Genomic DNA, 17,023 nt, shown 5'->3' with positions numbered 1-17,023 from the left:
GATTCCACCTACTGTTGGCCTTCCTGTCTTCTACCCTGCTAGTCCTAATGGGCATCAGGCATCACTGCCCTAGTAACCTGTTCACCAAGCCTCCAGCTGTGGGTTCTCTTTGGTAGACACTTCTCTTTGGTGATTGTGAAAGGAGAACATGTTTCTCCATGTCAGAAACAGAACTGAAAAGAGAAACTCTACTTCCTTCTTAAGTAGAAATCACACGGTCTTTTTTTATTTATTTATTTAATCTCTCTCACCCAAGATTGTAGCTCATGTGAAATCAGGGTCTGTCCGAAAGCAGGATTCACTGTTCTGGTGCGGAGGGGAACATGAAGATCTAAAGCACCAGAGGAATCAGGTAGGAACATCTCACCTCTTGGTTGTGTGTGTATCGTGGGATCCAGTAAATACTCCTGGGAATAATTTGTTACTGATGAGATGCTATTAATGTCCACTCTGAAGAATCTTTTGTTGATTGCAAGCAAAGTGAATGGTTCTGTAGCTGTATAGTCATATTCTGGAACTTTGCTGTGATCAGAATAAATGTTTTACTTTTTATTATTACATTTATAATCCCACCTTTCCTCCAAGGAGCTCAAGGTGGGACACATGGTTCTACCCTCCTCATTTTATCTTCACAAGAAAGGTGTGAGGTAGGTGAGGTTGAGAGACAGTGACTGATCCAAGGTCACCCAGTGAGCTACACGGCTGAGTGGAGATTTGAACCCTGGTCTCCCACGGCCTAGTCCAATGCACTAGCCACTATACCAGCACTCTAGAAGAGGTGCTTGTGGAAGTTTCTGACTCATAGGAAGAAGATAGGAAACTTCCTTATACATTGGTCCATCTGGCTCAATGTCGTCTACTGGGAAGCAGTGTGAGGGTTTGCTGGAGATGGTGCCCACTCTAGATTGCATCCCAAGTGCAAAACTGGGCAGCTAGTGGAACCGTCGAGGCAGAAGGATGTTCCTCATGGAATAATGGGAAGCTATGGCTAGGACTGGAGAATGGAGCAGAAGTGGATGGGGGGGGACGGTGGTGCCTCTAGTGCAGCCCATTTTAAAGATTGCCAACTGACCAGAAAAGAACCACCTGGCCTGCTCCTGAGCCTTGAAAAGTAGCTTTAATCAGTGGTGAAGCTTTTCCAGAGCATGGAAAGAAGCGTCATTGTTTGCTAATGTCTTCATATCAAGCAGCTATTAAAGGTGCAGGAGGAGGGCTCAGTTAAAAAAACGCAGCTTGGCCATTCTACCTGCTTTAATACTACTAATAATAATAAATTTAATTTCTGTGTCGCCTATCTGGCCAATGGCCACTCTAGGCGACGTACAAGGCAGTTAAAACACAATATGATAAAATACAATGGTACAATATAAAAACAGTATAAAAACAATACAGCAGCAGACAATAACATTAAAACAGGGTAGGAGGCATTTCAATCTCAGTAATTAACCCTCCCCGGAAATCCCAAAGGCCTGTTGAAAGAGCCAGGTCTTTAAAGCTTTACGAAATGTATTTAGGGAAGAGGCGTGCTGTAGATCTTGTGGGAGGGAGTTCCAGAGGGTGGGGGCCGCCACTGAGAATGCCCTCTCTCTAGTACCCGCCAATCTAGCTGTTTTTGTCGGCGGGATTGAGAGAAGGCCCTGTGTGGCTGATCTTGTCGGGCGGCATAATTGGTGGCGTTGAAGGCGCTCTGTAAGATAAACTGGGCCGAGACCGTATAGGGATTTAAAGGTCAATACCAACACCTTGAATTGGGCCCGGAAAACAACTGGAAGCCAGTGTAGATCGAACAACACTGGTGTGATGTGATCACGGCGGCGACTGTTCGTAAGTAGTCGAGCCGCCGCATTTTGTATAAGTTGTAGTTTCCGGACCATTTTCAAGGGTAACCCCACGTAGAGCGCATTACAGTAATCCAAACGAGAGGTGACCAGGGCGTGTACTACCAGTGGGAGCTGATGAACAGGAAGGTAGGGTTGCAGCCTTCGTATGAGGTGTAGTTGATACCAGGCTGCCCGGCTCACTGCCGAAATCTGAGCCTCCATGGACAGCCTGGAATCAAGCACAACCCCAAGGCTGCGGACCTGGTCCTTCAGGGGTAAAGTCACCCCATTGAACTTCAAGTCAACATCTCCCAACCTTCTTTTGTCCCCCACAAGCAGCACCTCGGTCTTATCGGGGTTCAGTTTCAGCTTGTTCCTTCCCATCCATCCACTCACGGATTCCAGGCACTTGGACAAGGTCTCCACAGCCGACTCTGGTGAAGATTTAAATGAGAGATAGAGCTGAGTGTCATCTGCATATTGGTGACACTGCAGCCCAAATCTCCTAATGATTGTCCCTAGCGGCTTCATATAAATGTTAAATAGCATGGGAGACAGGATAGAACCCTGTGGCACACCACAATTGAGAGGCCAAGGGTCTGAAACCTCCTCCCCCAATGCTACCTGTTGAAACCTATCGGAGAGGAAGGAACGGAACCACTGCAATACAGTACCTCCAATTCCCAATCCCTCCAGGCAATGTAAAAGGATACCGTGGTCGACAGTATCAAAAGCCGCTGAGAGATTGAGGAGGACAAGAAAGGAGAATTCTCCCCTATCTAATGCCCTCCTCAAATCATCTACCAGAGCGACCAAGGCTGCTTCAGTTCCGTGACCAGTCCTGAAACCCGATTGGTATGGATCCAAGTAATCCGTTTCATCCAAGTGTGCAAGTTCTTTGGAAATTATTCTGGCCATATCCACACATTTAAAGCACTCTTGGAAATGGACTGCCTTCAAGTTGATTCTGACTTATGGCGACCCTATGAATAGGGTGTTCATGTTATGTGGTATTCAGAGGGGGTTTACCATTGCCTTCCTCTGAGGCTGAGAGGCAGTGACTGGCCCATGGTCACCCAGTGAGCTTCCTGGCTGTGTGGGGGTTTGAATCCTGGTCTCCCAGGTGGCAACTCCTAGCAGTTCACATTTTAACACCTTAACCACTAAACCACACTGGCTCTCCAAAGCACTCTTACACCACTTTAACAGTAGCGGAGAATCCTGGGAACTTGTCATTTGTTAAGGATGCTGGGAATTGTAGCTCTGTGAGGTCAGCACTGTTAACAAACTACATTTCCCAGGATTCTTGGGGTGGGGGAAGCCATAACTGTTAAAGTCGTATAAAAGAGCTTTAAATGTATGGTGTGGATGTCATGTGTAAGTTTATATGAGATCGTGTTGTACTGGAGGCATTTTGTTCAGAATGTTTTCCCAGAGACATCTAGTTGGCCACTGTGAGAACAGAATGCTGGACTCAGTGGGCCTTGGCTTCATCCAGCAGGGCTCTTTTCATATGCTCATGTTCAACTGTGGCAATAACGTTTTTGGAATTACATAGGTTAATGGCATGGTGAAACATTTCAGAGGCAATTAAACTATTGCAAGTCATATAATTTATGGGCAAAAAAGAAGGGCACACTAAAGTGACAAAATAGAGAGGGAAAGGAGGTAGACCCTAAACAAGGACTAAGAAAAGGTCTACTGCGTTTCCAAAGCAGCCTTTTGAAAATTATATTATACTCACACGGATGGAGAGGGATGAGGACTCCCCAATCTGCAGATTTATTACACAGCTTTTCAGCTTCGACAATTAAGTTTTATTCTCATGCGAACAAATAAAAATTGGATCAAGCTGGAGGAATGCATGTTACATTCCAGGTCATTATGTTCACTACCATTCACAACTTTACGATATCCTTTTTTGCGTTCCATAGCTAATCCTTTTACAAGAGCTACTTTACTAATCTGGGAAGTCTGGCAACCAAAAATCTCCCACTACAATCTTATCCCAGGATTGAGCATGAGGTACTTGAAAGACACATTGCTCAGTGGGAACAACTCAGGCTTAGGGCCGTTTATAATCAACATCATCCAATCTCTCTGGACCAGCTTAGGATAAATATACCGAATTTGGGTTTAGGATGACTTCATGCTTACCAACTAGATAGTATCCTTAAAGACCCCTCTGTCCAGGCTCACGCTACTCATCTGCTTACCAGTTTTGAAAACTGCTTATGATGGGTTTTAGAGGCAAAGGTATAGTTTCTGTATTTTATAAAATATTCTTGGACACTCACATGGGTTAGCTCAGTGGCCTTAAAACCCAATGGGCACAAGATTTTGGTTCTGAAATGGATAATGCAGACTGGAATGATGTTAATGTTAACTTGAAATCTAACCACTGATTTGTACTATTGATGGCGACTTGTCAAACGATCGTGCATCAATGGAAAATGCTGGAAGATCTGGATCTATCTGCATGGAACAAAAATATATAGAATTTGGCTTTATTGGATAAAATGACTCATAATCTTCACTTCTTACAAGATAGGGCCAAACCGGATGCATATGCTGCCATTTGGTGTTTGTTTGTTGACTATGCAACTAATTATGATTCGCATGACCAGCTCCCACCAGTGGCTAGATCTGTTTGGTTTTCTTTCTTTCTTTCTTTCTTTCTTTCTTTCTTTCTTTCTTTCTTTCTTTCTTTGGTCTTTTTTGCTAACCAGTTCACAAGTCATGGATTAAAATATACAATGTATATTTCATGTTATTTTATCGTTATTGAGTTAATCTGTGAAATACTGGTTATATTTCTGTAATACTGTAAAATTAAGTTACTCTGTATCTTCATTTCATCCCGGGGTTTGGTTGTTGTTTCTGATTATTGTTCTTTTTTATTGTTTCTATAGTAAATAAAAGTGTTTAAATAATAATAAAAAAAGCTGCGATGACAATCCAAACCTGATCAGTAGCACTACGCTTTCATACAGGAGAGACCACACAGCCCGGTGGTAGGTAGGAATGCAGGAGAAATTTGATTCAGTTGGCATTTAAAGGGGAACTTACATAACTTATGCTTTCTTAAAGAGTATGTGAAACAAAAAACATCCTTTGAAATTCACACTTCTCATTATGCTACGCAGTGTCTGCAAAAATGCATATGCTAGGGGAAATTGTGCATTAAAATGCATATATCAGTGAAAATAACATTAAAATGCATTATATTAGGGACAATTCCTTTGGAAAATTGTGTATGTATGAAAACTGCATGTAAACATGTGTATATTAGAATAAATTTGCTGATGAATTTTCATGAGGACTTTAAAAATGCAAACTGAAGTAGAAATGTGGAGAACTCAAGTTTGAAAAAATGAGAAACTGAAATGGCTACAGTTGCCCATCCCTAGTGGTAAAAAAAGGTAAAGGTGTCCCCGCACTTGTAGCGTGAGTCGTTTCCGACTCTTAGGGTGACGTCTTGTGACGTTTACTAGGCAGACCGTATATATGGGGTGGTTTTGCCAGTTCCTTCCCCGGCCTTTCTTTACCCCCCAGCATATGTCAGGTACTCATTAATTTACTGACCACGGATGGATGGAAGGCTGAGTGGACCTCGACCCCTTATACCGGAGATTCGACTTCCTCCTTCCGTTGGAATCGAACTCTGGCTGTGAGCAGAGCTTTGGCTGCATTACCACCGCTTACCACTCTGCGCCACGGAGGATCTTTCCCTAGTGGTAGGATACATGATTTGCACGTAGAAGGTCCTGAAGACATAAGAACATAAGGAAAGCCTACTGAATCAAGTCAGTGGCCCATCTGTTATAACATCCTGTTCTCACAGTGGCCATGGGGAGGCCCCTAGAAGGACCTGAGCACAACAGCACTCTCCCCTCCTGTGGTTTCCAGCAACTGGTATTCAGAAGCATACTGCCTCTGACCATGGAGGGAGAGCCTAGCCACTATGGCTAGTAGCCATTGGTAGTCTTATCCTCCATGAATTTGTCTAATCTTCTTTTAAAACCATCCATGTTGGTGCCCATCACTACCTCTTGTGGCAGCAAATTCCATAGTTTAACTATGCACTGTGTGAAGAAGGACTTTCTTTTGCCTGTCCTGAATCAATTCCTGCCATCTCCAAAATGAAAAATGTAAAAACCTCCCAAAACTATGATAGGGCTATTCCTTCTATAGGACCACCCAAAATGTCTCACAATAGTGGCAAGCTTTCGAGTTATCCAGAACTCTTCTTCAGGCAAAGTATTACACAAAGCAGGCAGCAGGGGCAGGAGGAAAAAAACACCCACCAAAAAGTACAACAATAAAGCTGGATGTTGCAGCCATAAGGGCAGTTTTTTAATCCAGAAAATCCAGTCTCCTCAGAAACAAGAAATCTGATCTAAATGCATGAATATGAGATGGCATTTTGAGGATGACATTGTGTTGTGTGTTCATTAGGGATGGGGAGAAATTCAATTCAGTTCGCATTTAAAGCCAAAATGTTCAAATCTGCACTTTCCAAAAACATGAGAACCAAAACACAGCCGTCCTTTGAAATTTGCACTTAGCTTAATTTTGTGATGCAGTTCTCCAACTAAGCAAAAATGCATATATTAGGGGAAAATAAGTATTTTAGTGTAAATAACAAACAAAAATGCATTACATTTGGAGAAATTGCTTGCAAAAATGCATACAAACTGTATTTAGAAGGAGAAATTCTCACTAAAATGCTGGAGAATTTTCATTGAGAATTTAAAATCTCAAGTTGCTGCAGAAATGTGGAGGACCAAATTTATGACTAAAAAAATGAGAAACAGAGAGAACCAAAAGTGACAGATATTTCCATCCCTAGTGTACGTTGCAAAAAACATGCATGTATGAGCACCACCAAGTCCACAATAAACTGCCGCGCGGAAGTGCTCTTTGATTCGGTTCCAAGATAGAGAATGCAGGCCAAATAAGGCCCCATCTGTGCACTATACACTTAAAGCAGTATTGGACCACTTTAATCAGTAAGGACTTGCCCCAGAGAATCCTGGGAACTGTACTTTGTTACAGGTCATTTGAATTGTTCCCCTCATAGAGCTGCAATTCCCTGCAGGGTTTAACAGTCAATCCCTCTTCCCAGGGAACTCTGGAGCAAGGAGTGGGACAGGCACTGAGATCAGAGAGATAGGCTGCAGCTACTAAACTAGGAAAAGCATAAGCTTTTAAAAGCAGAGAAGCCACTACACCCCTCCTCCGATTCCCCACCCCCACCCCCGGAATCACCTGAAATGTGTCTGTGGCCTGAGGAGGAAATGAGAGACAGCAAGTTCTCATGAAGCAAGCCCCACTGGTGCAAAGCTTATTTCTGCTTTCCTGTTTATTTTAGTCTGGGAACATCATGTGCAATTTAAAACACCACCACTACTCTGTTGAGGAGGTGGGGTGGTGCATATTTATTTCACTTTTTATTTTTATGGCCTATTAGGGTTTTTCTCCTCACTAAAAATATAAGCAACAAAACAACACAGAGACATGGGATGCAATCAGTCTGATAAAACTATGCACTGTCGTGTTCAGGCAGGGCGACACGTCTTTTGAAAGAAGCAGGGCTTGGCATCATTCCCTCTTTTTTTCTTGAGTCTCAGATTGACTGGAGCTTATTATCCCCAATTGCCCTATACCACACTGGTATTGTGGGCTGCCTGACAGCTGCATGCTCTACTTCCTCCTGGTGTGCAGGGGAAAGGGCCGGGAACCTTTTCTAGCCCGAGCATCATATTCTCTTCTGGGCAACCTTCTAAGGTCCACAGGCCAGTGGTGAGCAGGCAAAGGTGGGTGGAGCCATGAATGTCAATTTTATCTTACTGTACGGTAGGGTAGTTTCTACACAGACTCGCACACCCCTCTCCATTCTCCATCCAGGCAAACAAAAGGCACGATCAGAGTTGAAGGACCTGTACCAGCCAGGCAAAAACACTCAAGGAGGGTGTGAAGTAGGGCCAGTAGAGGGTGTGGCCTGAGAAGGGGTGTGGCCTGAGGAGAGGAGGTGTGGCCTGGAGAGACTTCCAAGGTCCAGGCAGGGAAGCCTGGAAGGCTGCACTTGGCTCCTGGACCTGAGTCCCCCACCATTGTAGAGAATGTATATAGCCATGCCTCCGTCTGCAATCATCTAGTATCCTGTAAGGTCATTGACATTTGTGAACTCAGAATAGCAGTTCCGTCTTCTCTCAGTTCTCTGTTCCCCCCCGGATATGAGCAGTCAAAAACTCTGCAATCAATGGGCCGTCTTTCACTTAAACAACAACACACCTTTGCTACTCTCTGCAGTAGCAGCAGCTGCTTTCCAAAGCTCCTCCAGATGCAGGGTTTTAAAAATTGTTCTCGTTTGTTCCTCACTGGCTTCAGGATGCAGAGATGGGGAAGAGGAAAACACTCATTCTTGTTTTACTAAGTGCTCCCCACTTCTCCGAGTCCAGGGGCAGTGCTGCTACAAGATTTCGATTCCTTTGGATAGTAGGACACTGGAGACATATGACAACTTTGCAATATTTATTATATTTAAAAATATGCAAGGAGATCATAATTTGAAGGTGAACACACTCCATCAGTGGCAGACATCACAGCTACTGATCCTGCACCAGGTCCAAAAAAAGAAAAAGAAAAAAGCACAGTTCCATTCAAAAGATGTCACAGCATCGGCCAATTCACAAAGAGGGAGAAGCTGGTTGGAAATTCTCAGTTCCCAGTGGAGGCTTGTCCATGTGGGCAAATGGGGCCCTGCCCCACCAAACTCAGCCTGCCCTCAGCCAGGCCTCACCTGCCTTCTCTCTTACTTACCACCAGTCCAGAGAGGGTGGCACAACCTCCTCCTTAATCTCAGTTTTGCCCCTGTAGAACTCAGTAGAGAGGAGGATGGGGACCAAACCAGAGTTAGCTGGTGCTCTGCTGGCCATTGGCTCTGCTGTACTTGCTGTTGGGCTCCCTGCCTTCTGCCCTATCTGTTGCCTGCTTTGGGCACCAGCCACCACCGCTGGTTCCTTATTCTGACAAATGTTTGAAACTGCTGAATAAGCCATCTCAAAAATGGACGGAGGTTTTTCTCAGGGCTTGGAAAAGTTACTTTTTTGAACTACAACTCCCATCAGCCCCAGCCAGCATGGCCACTGGATTGGGCTGATGGGAGCTGTAGTTCAAAAAAAGTAACTTTTCCAAGCTCCGGTTTTTCTGCTCCTCCCAACCCCTCAATAAACATTGGGCAAACTGCACATTCAGATACCTTTATTACCAGAGGTGTGTCCTCTTCTAGAGCCGCAAGAATTCTCACCAATCAGAAACATTTTTTTCTGCGCAATGCTCAGATGGCCCAAGAAACACAAATGAGAAACTGGGTGAAGGACCCCACATTAAGTAGAGACTGGGCCATTTGGGCAAATGGGCACAGACCCACCAACCTGGCTGCTCCCCGCCAGCCCCTCCCTGCTTGCCTGCCTGCAGCTTCCTCCTCCTCAGTCTCAGGGTTGCCCAGGGCTCTTTCGGTAACAAGTGAGGTGCCAGTACTCATACCTTGATAAAAGTGCTGCGGGTGCCAGCACCCAATGGTTGCCATGGGCAGCCAAAAAAGAGGTACTGGTGCTCCACACCACTGAGTAACATCACACACAATAAAGCCCTGGTGTTGCCCTTGCAGAACTCAAAAGGGAGGAGGATGGAGACAAAACATAGAATTACTTGGTTCCGCCTCTCATGGGCTCCAGCTCCACCTACAGCTGATCTCCCTACCTTCTGCCCTGCCAGTCCAATGGCCTTTGGGTTCACCACCAATCATACATTGACATAACCAGGAGCATGTCCTCTACGAGATGCCCAGACACTGATCCAACTGCTTTGTTTTGGTGCAAGACGCTATCAGGCATACTTATCCCCACTAGGGACTGGTGGCTCTGATATCATTGGGGCAGTGAATCAGCTCCGGGTTTTAGTCTGAACTTTCAAGGAGCTGTCAGCACCTTGGACAGCTCCTTGAAAGTTTGGATGAAAACCCAGAGTGGATTCACTGCCCCACTGTCATGGGAGCTACCAGCCTCCACTGCTTATCCCCCCCACTCCATGCCAATAATTGCCACCACTGTGGTTCCCATGAATGCAATGGGGCCCTTGAGGTTTTTTGCTGTACCCACAAAACCTTTTAGCGCTCCACCCCACCCACACCCATACCCACTGCCCCTTTGGTCATGAGGTGGTGAGGGTAGTCGTTTTTGTAAAAGTACATAGAACTGAAGGCAAAGTTGGAAGAGTGACATTCTTCCTCACTTCCTTTTTCACTGCTTTTTCAGATTAATTCTTTTGCACAGATCCTTTGGAAAAGTTAAGTGTGTGTCAGTATGCATGCCTTCTCTCTTTCTGTATGTGTGTGTGGTGGGGGGATGATCTGGAAGAGGGAGGAGAAAAGAGACCAGAGAGACTAGTGTTCATAGCTCCTGCTCAAAAATCTAAATGTGCCCAGGAGCCAAAAAAAGAAGAAGTTTGGGGACTCTTGGCATGTATGAAAAAATGGAAATGGACTGCCTCCAAGTCAATTCCAACTTATGGTGACCCCATGAGTAGGGTTTTTATAGTAAGTGGTATTCAGAGGGGGTTTACCATTGCCTTCCTCTGAGGCTGAGAGGCAGTGACTGGCCCAAGGTCACCCAGTGAGCTTCATGGCTGTGTGAGGATTCGAACCATGGTCTCCAAGGTTGTAGTCCAGCCCCTTAACCACTACACCATACTGGCCCAACAATAAGCATTGGACCTCCTCAGATCATGCAATGACACAACCAGGAATACTTATGAAACTTGAATTCTTTGAATGGTTTAGGGCATTGGGAGAGGCTCTTGTACCTTTATCAACTGTGTGGCTGTTAAATCATTTTGAGGCTTTTTTGTGGAAGAGATACATAAATGTAATAAACCTAACCTAACCTAAAGGCATAACCATTCACATTTACAGAATTCATTCTGAAAACAGAATCTGAATTTTCTATGTAGGGCTGCAATTTTTTAAAAAAAAGAACTATAGTGAATTAAAATGGGCAATTTGAAGCAAGGCATTCCACTTTTTCTCTCCTATGGGAGGAAATACCTCATCTTACTCAGTCTTCCCCAGCCTTTGGGTCCCCAGATGTTGCTGGACTACAATTCCCATCATTCCTGACCACTGGCCATGCTGGCTGGGGCTGATGGGAGCTGTAGTCCAACAATAGTCCAACTGGAGGCATTCAAGAGGCAGCTGGACAGCCATCTGTCGGGAATCCTTTGATTTGGATTCCAGCATTGAGCAGGAGGTTGGACGTGATGGCCTTATAGGCCCCTTCCAACTCTACGATTCTATGATTCTAATATTCAGGGACCCAAAAGTTGGGAAAGGCTGGGTTAGATGATCCTTGCTTTGACAAATGCATACCTCATATGAAAACAAAGAAATCATGTCTTATTGCAGAACTATTGTTTTTAGCCATAAGAAAATCTAATCTAATTCAAACAATGAATCACCTAAGATTTCTTTAATCAGGTGACAGCCCTGTGAATGGTCTTGGTGCAGAATTTGCTGAGGGTTTGGTTGGTGGGCAATATGCAGAGGTCTGGAAAGGTCCTTACCTATTGTATATTCAGTGCTTATTAAAGACATTCTTCTTTCAACAAGCCTCCTAAATGGAGATCTTTGTCCCAGCTGGCATCTGTATTGGATCTGTATTGATTTCATGTATGTGCTCTTGCCATTTCAAACTGTTTTTTAAAAACTGTTTTTATGTATGCAATAGTTATAACTGTTTTTCTATACATAATTGTTGCATATGTGCCCTTATTATATTGCACATCACTTTGGGATGCCTAATAATAATAATAACAACAACAACAACAACAACAACAACAACAACAACAATAATAATATCCCTAGAATTAAATAATGGCTCCCTCCCAAAAGGCCATGCACAGAAGTTCAAAGAAAGCTCACAGTCAATGTTCTTTGGTTCCAGGTTTCTTTGGTGGCACAAGGCTTTTGGAGCTGAAGAACGCACGGACCAATGTGCCAAATGGGTCTCTTGCATCCTTTACTGGCTCTTATCCTACTTAACACTCAGGAGGCAGCTGCTTACGGCTTCAGGAACTGCATCCAGGCTATGGGAGATCCAGGGTATTTCAAGTGCATGCAGCGTTTCCTGAAGGATATCTCCAGTGTCGTGGACGACCTTCCCAGCAATGTTACAGTGCTCAATGCATCCCATAATTTCATTCGATCCTTGCCTTATGGGAGCTTCCACCACCTCCCAGAGCTGAAGGTCCTGCAACTAAGCTTCAACAAAATGGAAGTGATAGAAAATGGGGCCTTTGAGAACCTTACAGTCTTGAAGATGCTCAACCTCTCCTGCAACAATCTGACGAGTCTGTCCAAATATGTCTTCCGGGGCATGCCTAACCTCACCTTCCTCATTTTGCACAATAACCAACTACGCAAAATCCAGCAAGATACATTTAGTCCATTACCAAACCTCCAGGAACTGCAGCTCCATTTCAACATCTTGGAGGGCTTTGCAGAAGTAGTTCTGAGCTTGGAAAGGCTGAGGCAGCTGAGGAAGCTGAATCTGTGCAACAATAATCTGACCTCCCTGGAGTCTGAAGCAAGGCTTCCTGCTTCCTTGTCCACTTTCCTGCTTTGCAACAATTCACTGAGTAGGGTGGATGTTAAGGGGCCAGAGTTCCTGAGGAATGTAAAATTGCTGGACCTTTCTTACAACAAGATCTCAAATGCATCTTCCTTTGCTACAGTCAGCCTCCAGAACATCAGCAGCCTGAAGCTTATGGGGAACAGCATAGATGTTTTCCAGCTCTTGAATGTTTCTGACCTGCAGCCTCGCAGCCTGGACTACTCTGGGTTGCATTTAAATGAATTCTGGCAGCTGACCAAGGTGTGTGAGCATCTTAGGGAATCCAACCTCTCCTTGTCACTACATCTTCAGAGCAACAAGCTCAGGAGACTGAGGAGCAACACCTTCGGGGCATGTCCTCCCATCCTGCTGCTTGACTTTTCCAGGAACCGTCTTAGGTCAGTGGGATGTGTAAAGGAGATGTTGAATGTGACAACACAAAATCAGCTGAGGACATTGATTGTGGAGCACAACTTGTTGAGTAAATTGCCATGCTGCTCTAATGATGCTTCCTTAACACTTCTTGAACTGACAACCATCTCTTTCCGTTTCAATCGCATCCTCTCCATCAGTCCCATGGCATTCCATTATGCCCCTAATCTGAAGACACTCCACCTCAACATCAACAGCATTGCCTTTCTGGACAAATATGCCTTGAAAGGGTTGAAACAACTCAAGGAGTTGCGCTTGGACAACAACCTTCTCACTGATATCTACAGCACCAACTTTGATGACTTGAAAAGCCTCCAGACACTTAATCTCCGGAACAATCATATATCTGTCCTCTTCCCCAAAATCTTCAAGAACTTAGGGAACCTTTATATTTTAGACCTGGGGGGAAACAACATCCGCAGGTTGACCAACACATCGTTTGAGGGACTGAAGAATCTCTCTAATCTCTATCTGGATGGCAATCGTATTGAATACATTAGAAACAGTTTTTTCTATGCCGTGCAGAGCACTCTCCAAGTTCTGGACCTGAGTAGCAATAAGATCAACTACATCAGCATGAAGCAACACAGCCAGCCTCCCTTCTTGTACCTGAACAAGGTCTACGACCTCAAGCTCCAAGCTCAGCAACCTTATGGCTTGAAAATCATCCCTCCAAAGTTCTTTCAAGGCCTGACATCCTTGCGCAATCTCTGCCTGTCAGAAAACAAGATTCTCTCTATTGCAGCGGATGTCTTTGATGACCTAGGACAGCTGAAATATCTAACCCTGGCTGACAGCAGTAACGGTATGGGGAACTTTCCACCAGGCATATTCAAGAATCTAAGACACCTGACTAGTCTTGACCTGGAGAATGCTGGCCTCCGCACATTGACCCTGGAGGTCTTTGGCAACCTCAGCAGACTGCGCAACCTGCAGCTAGGGAAGAATGAGCTGCAGACAATCAATAGCAGTGTGATGGAAAAGCTGACCTCGCTAAGATACCTTGACCTACGCAAGTGCCCCTTCACTTGCACCTGCGATAACATTTGGTTCCAGAAGTGGCTGAACAACAGCCAAGTGCAGGTGGTTTACTTGTACAACTACTCTTGCAATTCTGGGCAGCATTCTAGTTATGTTTATAGCTTTGATACCCATGTCTGTTTCCAAGATGTGGGGCTGTACCTCTTTTCCTTCACTTTCCCTGCATTGTTGCTCCACATGCTTCTTCCTATCCTCTACCACCGTACCTACTGGCTCCTGAAATATCACATCTACATCCTGCGAGCTTGGGTCAATGATCATTGGAGACACGGCAAGGACAGCCATTATAAATTTGATGCCTTTGTCTCCTACAACTCCACTGATGAGAGCTGGGTGCTGGAGCACTTGGTGCCCAGCCTAGAGAATGGAGGGGGTCCCATCTTCCATCTTTGTCTCCACCATCGGGACTTTCGGCCTGGGAAATACATCATAGACAATATAGTAGATAGCATCCACAGCAGTCGGCATACCATCTGCGTTATTAGCCGGAGTTACCTGCAGAGCGAGTGGTGCTCCATGGAGATCCAGCTTGCCAGCTATCGGCTATTTGATGAGCTGAAGGACGTTCTTATCCCTATTTTCTTGGAAGACATCACAGAGCGGGAACTCTCCACCTACTACCGGATGCGGAAAGTGATGTTAAAGAAGACATATATTACTTGGCCCTCGGACCCTGAAGCTCAGAAGTTGTTCTGGGCTAAACTGAGGATGGCTCTGAAGGGTGGCCACTCTGAGGGAGAGGTAGAAAGGATGTATTGGTTCGATAAAGAAGGCAAACCAGTTGTGGAATCAACCTTCAAGGAGTAGGAAGGCGATTGGCCCGTGACACTAGTTTACCAGAGCTGGCTCAAAATTGAGTGAAAGAGCTTCTGCTTTTATTTTTTTTCTTTACTAGCAAAACACCCATCCCTATGTAGAGATGGGGGAGAAATTCAATTCAGTCATTATTTAAAGGCAAACCTACGTAATTTGTGCTTTCTGAAATAATACATGAACCAAAACACAACCATCCTTCAAAATTCACACCTCTGAATGTTGCAATGCGTTCTGCAGCTAAGTTATGTGTACAAAAATGTGTATAAAGTGGGGTAAAATGTGCATGAAAATGCACATATTAGTGAAAATAAAACTGTATATTATAACATATTAGGGGATGTTGTTTTGCAAAAAATGAGTATATTATGCAAAATTGCACACCAACATGTGTATATCAGGAGAAATTCACACTAAAACGCTGATGAATTTTCATGAGAACTTTAAAAAAAATCAGAAACTGATATAAAAAAGTGGAGAGCTGAATTTAAGATTGGAAAACGGAGAAACTAACAGAAAGCAAAACTGACCGATTTGCTGATCACTACAACAGCTGGTGTCTGTGTTGTATGGAGGGAGGGTTTGTCTCTTGTAATGACCCATGTGTATTCTACACACAGATATATTCAGCGCATGCACCTACCCACCCTGCAAACGTTCTGTCAGTGAGGGCTAGTGGAGGGCAGGTTTTGTCCTCACTAGGAGTGGTAGAAAGAACTGCACCACTTCATGTTAAAGAGGGGTATATTCCAATTTTGAATGCTCCACATGAAAAACGCCCTGCAAATGGAAAATTATTGCATTGGGGGGAAAGATTCTATCACAGTCTTTTGCCAGCTGCCCGGTTTTCAGATGGTACTTAGTATAGAGCAGCATTCAAAAATGTGACACGCACCCCGCCGAACTACAGTCTGAAGTGGTACATTCCTTGCAACCACCTCATTTTGCTGTTTGTGTAGACCAGACTTGCAGAGCATTCTGTTTCCTTCATAAGAATGACTGGTGATAATTCATTTATAGGGAGTACATTCACAAATACCACCCGGTGGAAACTGGTGGCTCCAATGTCAATAGGGCAGTGGATCCGCTCCAGGTTTTAGTCTAAACTTGCAAGGAGCTGTCCAAGGTTCTGGCTTGGAAAGGATAGCCAGATGCAAGAGGAAAGGGCTCTTGCACCTTCCATAATCTGTAGAAAAAATAATTCTAGCAGGTGTAGTTCCTGCATGCTAAAATTCATTCTCTGCAGAAAACAAAGGACAGGCATCAGTTTGACGTAAGGGCCCCATCTACACTATACATTTAAAGCCATATTAAATGTAAATGTACTGCCTTCAAGTCGATTCCGACTTATGGTGACCCTATGAATAGGGTTTTCATGAGGCTGAGAGGCAGTGACTGGCCCAAGGTCACCCAGTGCGCTTTGATGCTGCTGGGGTACTCAGAGAGGGGGGCATCTGCACTACAGTTTAAGCAGAGAGCTGAATTTGGGTCTTCCAAACATTGTAGGTTAGGGTGGTGGCTGTCTAGACAGAATGATGTGAGAACAGTGGACTTTGGTTGTTTGGAGTGCTTTGGCTGTACCTCCACCTATACACAACCTGTATATTTGTAAATAAATATAACTGGTATAGCACAGTGGGAAGGAGAGCCTGGCTGGGAGTCCAGAGTCCAGAGTCTGTGAGTTCAAATCCCCGCTCGTGTCTCCTGGGGGTCAAGGGCCAGCTAAAGATCACCCCCACAGTGAGTGGCTCAGAGGTTATGTGCCCTGCCACCTTTGCAGCTGTGGATAAGCTGCATAGTCCCAAGGAGTCCAGTTGCCCCCCAGCTGGCAGTTGTGGACAAGGAAGGGACTGGCTTGTGCAGCTGTGGCAAGCTGAGCAGGCCCTAGCCAGCTGGGGAGGACTAGCCTCAGAGGGAGGCAATGGTAAACCCCCTCTGAATATGTTGAGCCTGAGCTCTCCCAGAAGGGACAGGAAGGGGGGAGGCATGAGTTTCAGGTGCCTCCGCTGCCAGAAGACACAGAAGACTTGGGAGTTGTTGAGTCTGAGCGGGACCTTGTGGGGGGGGGGGAGCAAGCCTGAATTCCAGCCAGTTCCCACGGATGGTGCGATCTCCGATGGGGAGAGCGCTCCACCCCCAGTTGCTGCTGAGTACCTGTTGGGGGAAGCTCCAGCGAAAGTGCCAACTCCTCCCCTTACCAAGCAGTTCCCAGGATGCCACCAGCGTGACGCAGCCCCCTGACCT

At 45.1% G+C, this 17,023-nt stretch overlaps 1 protein-coding gene across 1 annotated transcript; it reads left to right on the top strand.

Moving 5' to 3' along the window:
- The first annotated feature begins 225 nt into the window (after positions 1-225).
- On the top strand, positions 226-15,091 carry LOC133370944 (toll-like receptor 13). The gene is made up of 2 exons (XM_061597905.1): positions 226-352; positions 11,825-15,091. Exon 2 carries the CDS (start codon positions 11,873-11,875, stop codon positions 14,771-14,773), a length of 2,901 nt encoding a protein of 966 aa, XP_061453889.1. The 5' UTR covers positions 226-352; positions 11,825-11,872; the 3' UTR covers positions 14,774-15,091.
- Positions 15,092-17,023: the final 1,932 nt, after the last annotated feature.

This window comes from Rhineura floridana, chromosome 15, assembly GCF_030035675.1.
Source record: "Rhineura floridana isolate rRhiFlo1 chromosome 15, rRhiFlo1.hap2, whole genome shotgun sequence".
NCBI lineage: Eukaryota > Metazoa > Chordata > Lepidosauria > Squamata > Rhineuridae > Rhineura > Rhineura floridana.
Note: the sequence above shows the minus strand (reverse complement) of the source record. Positions and strands in the feature narration are given on the sequence as shown.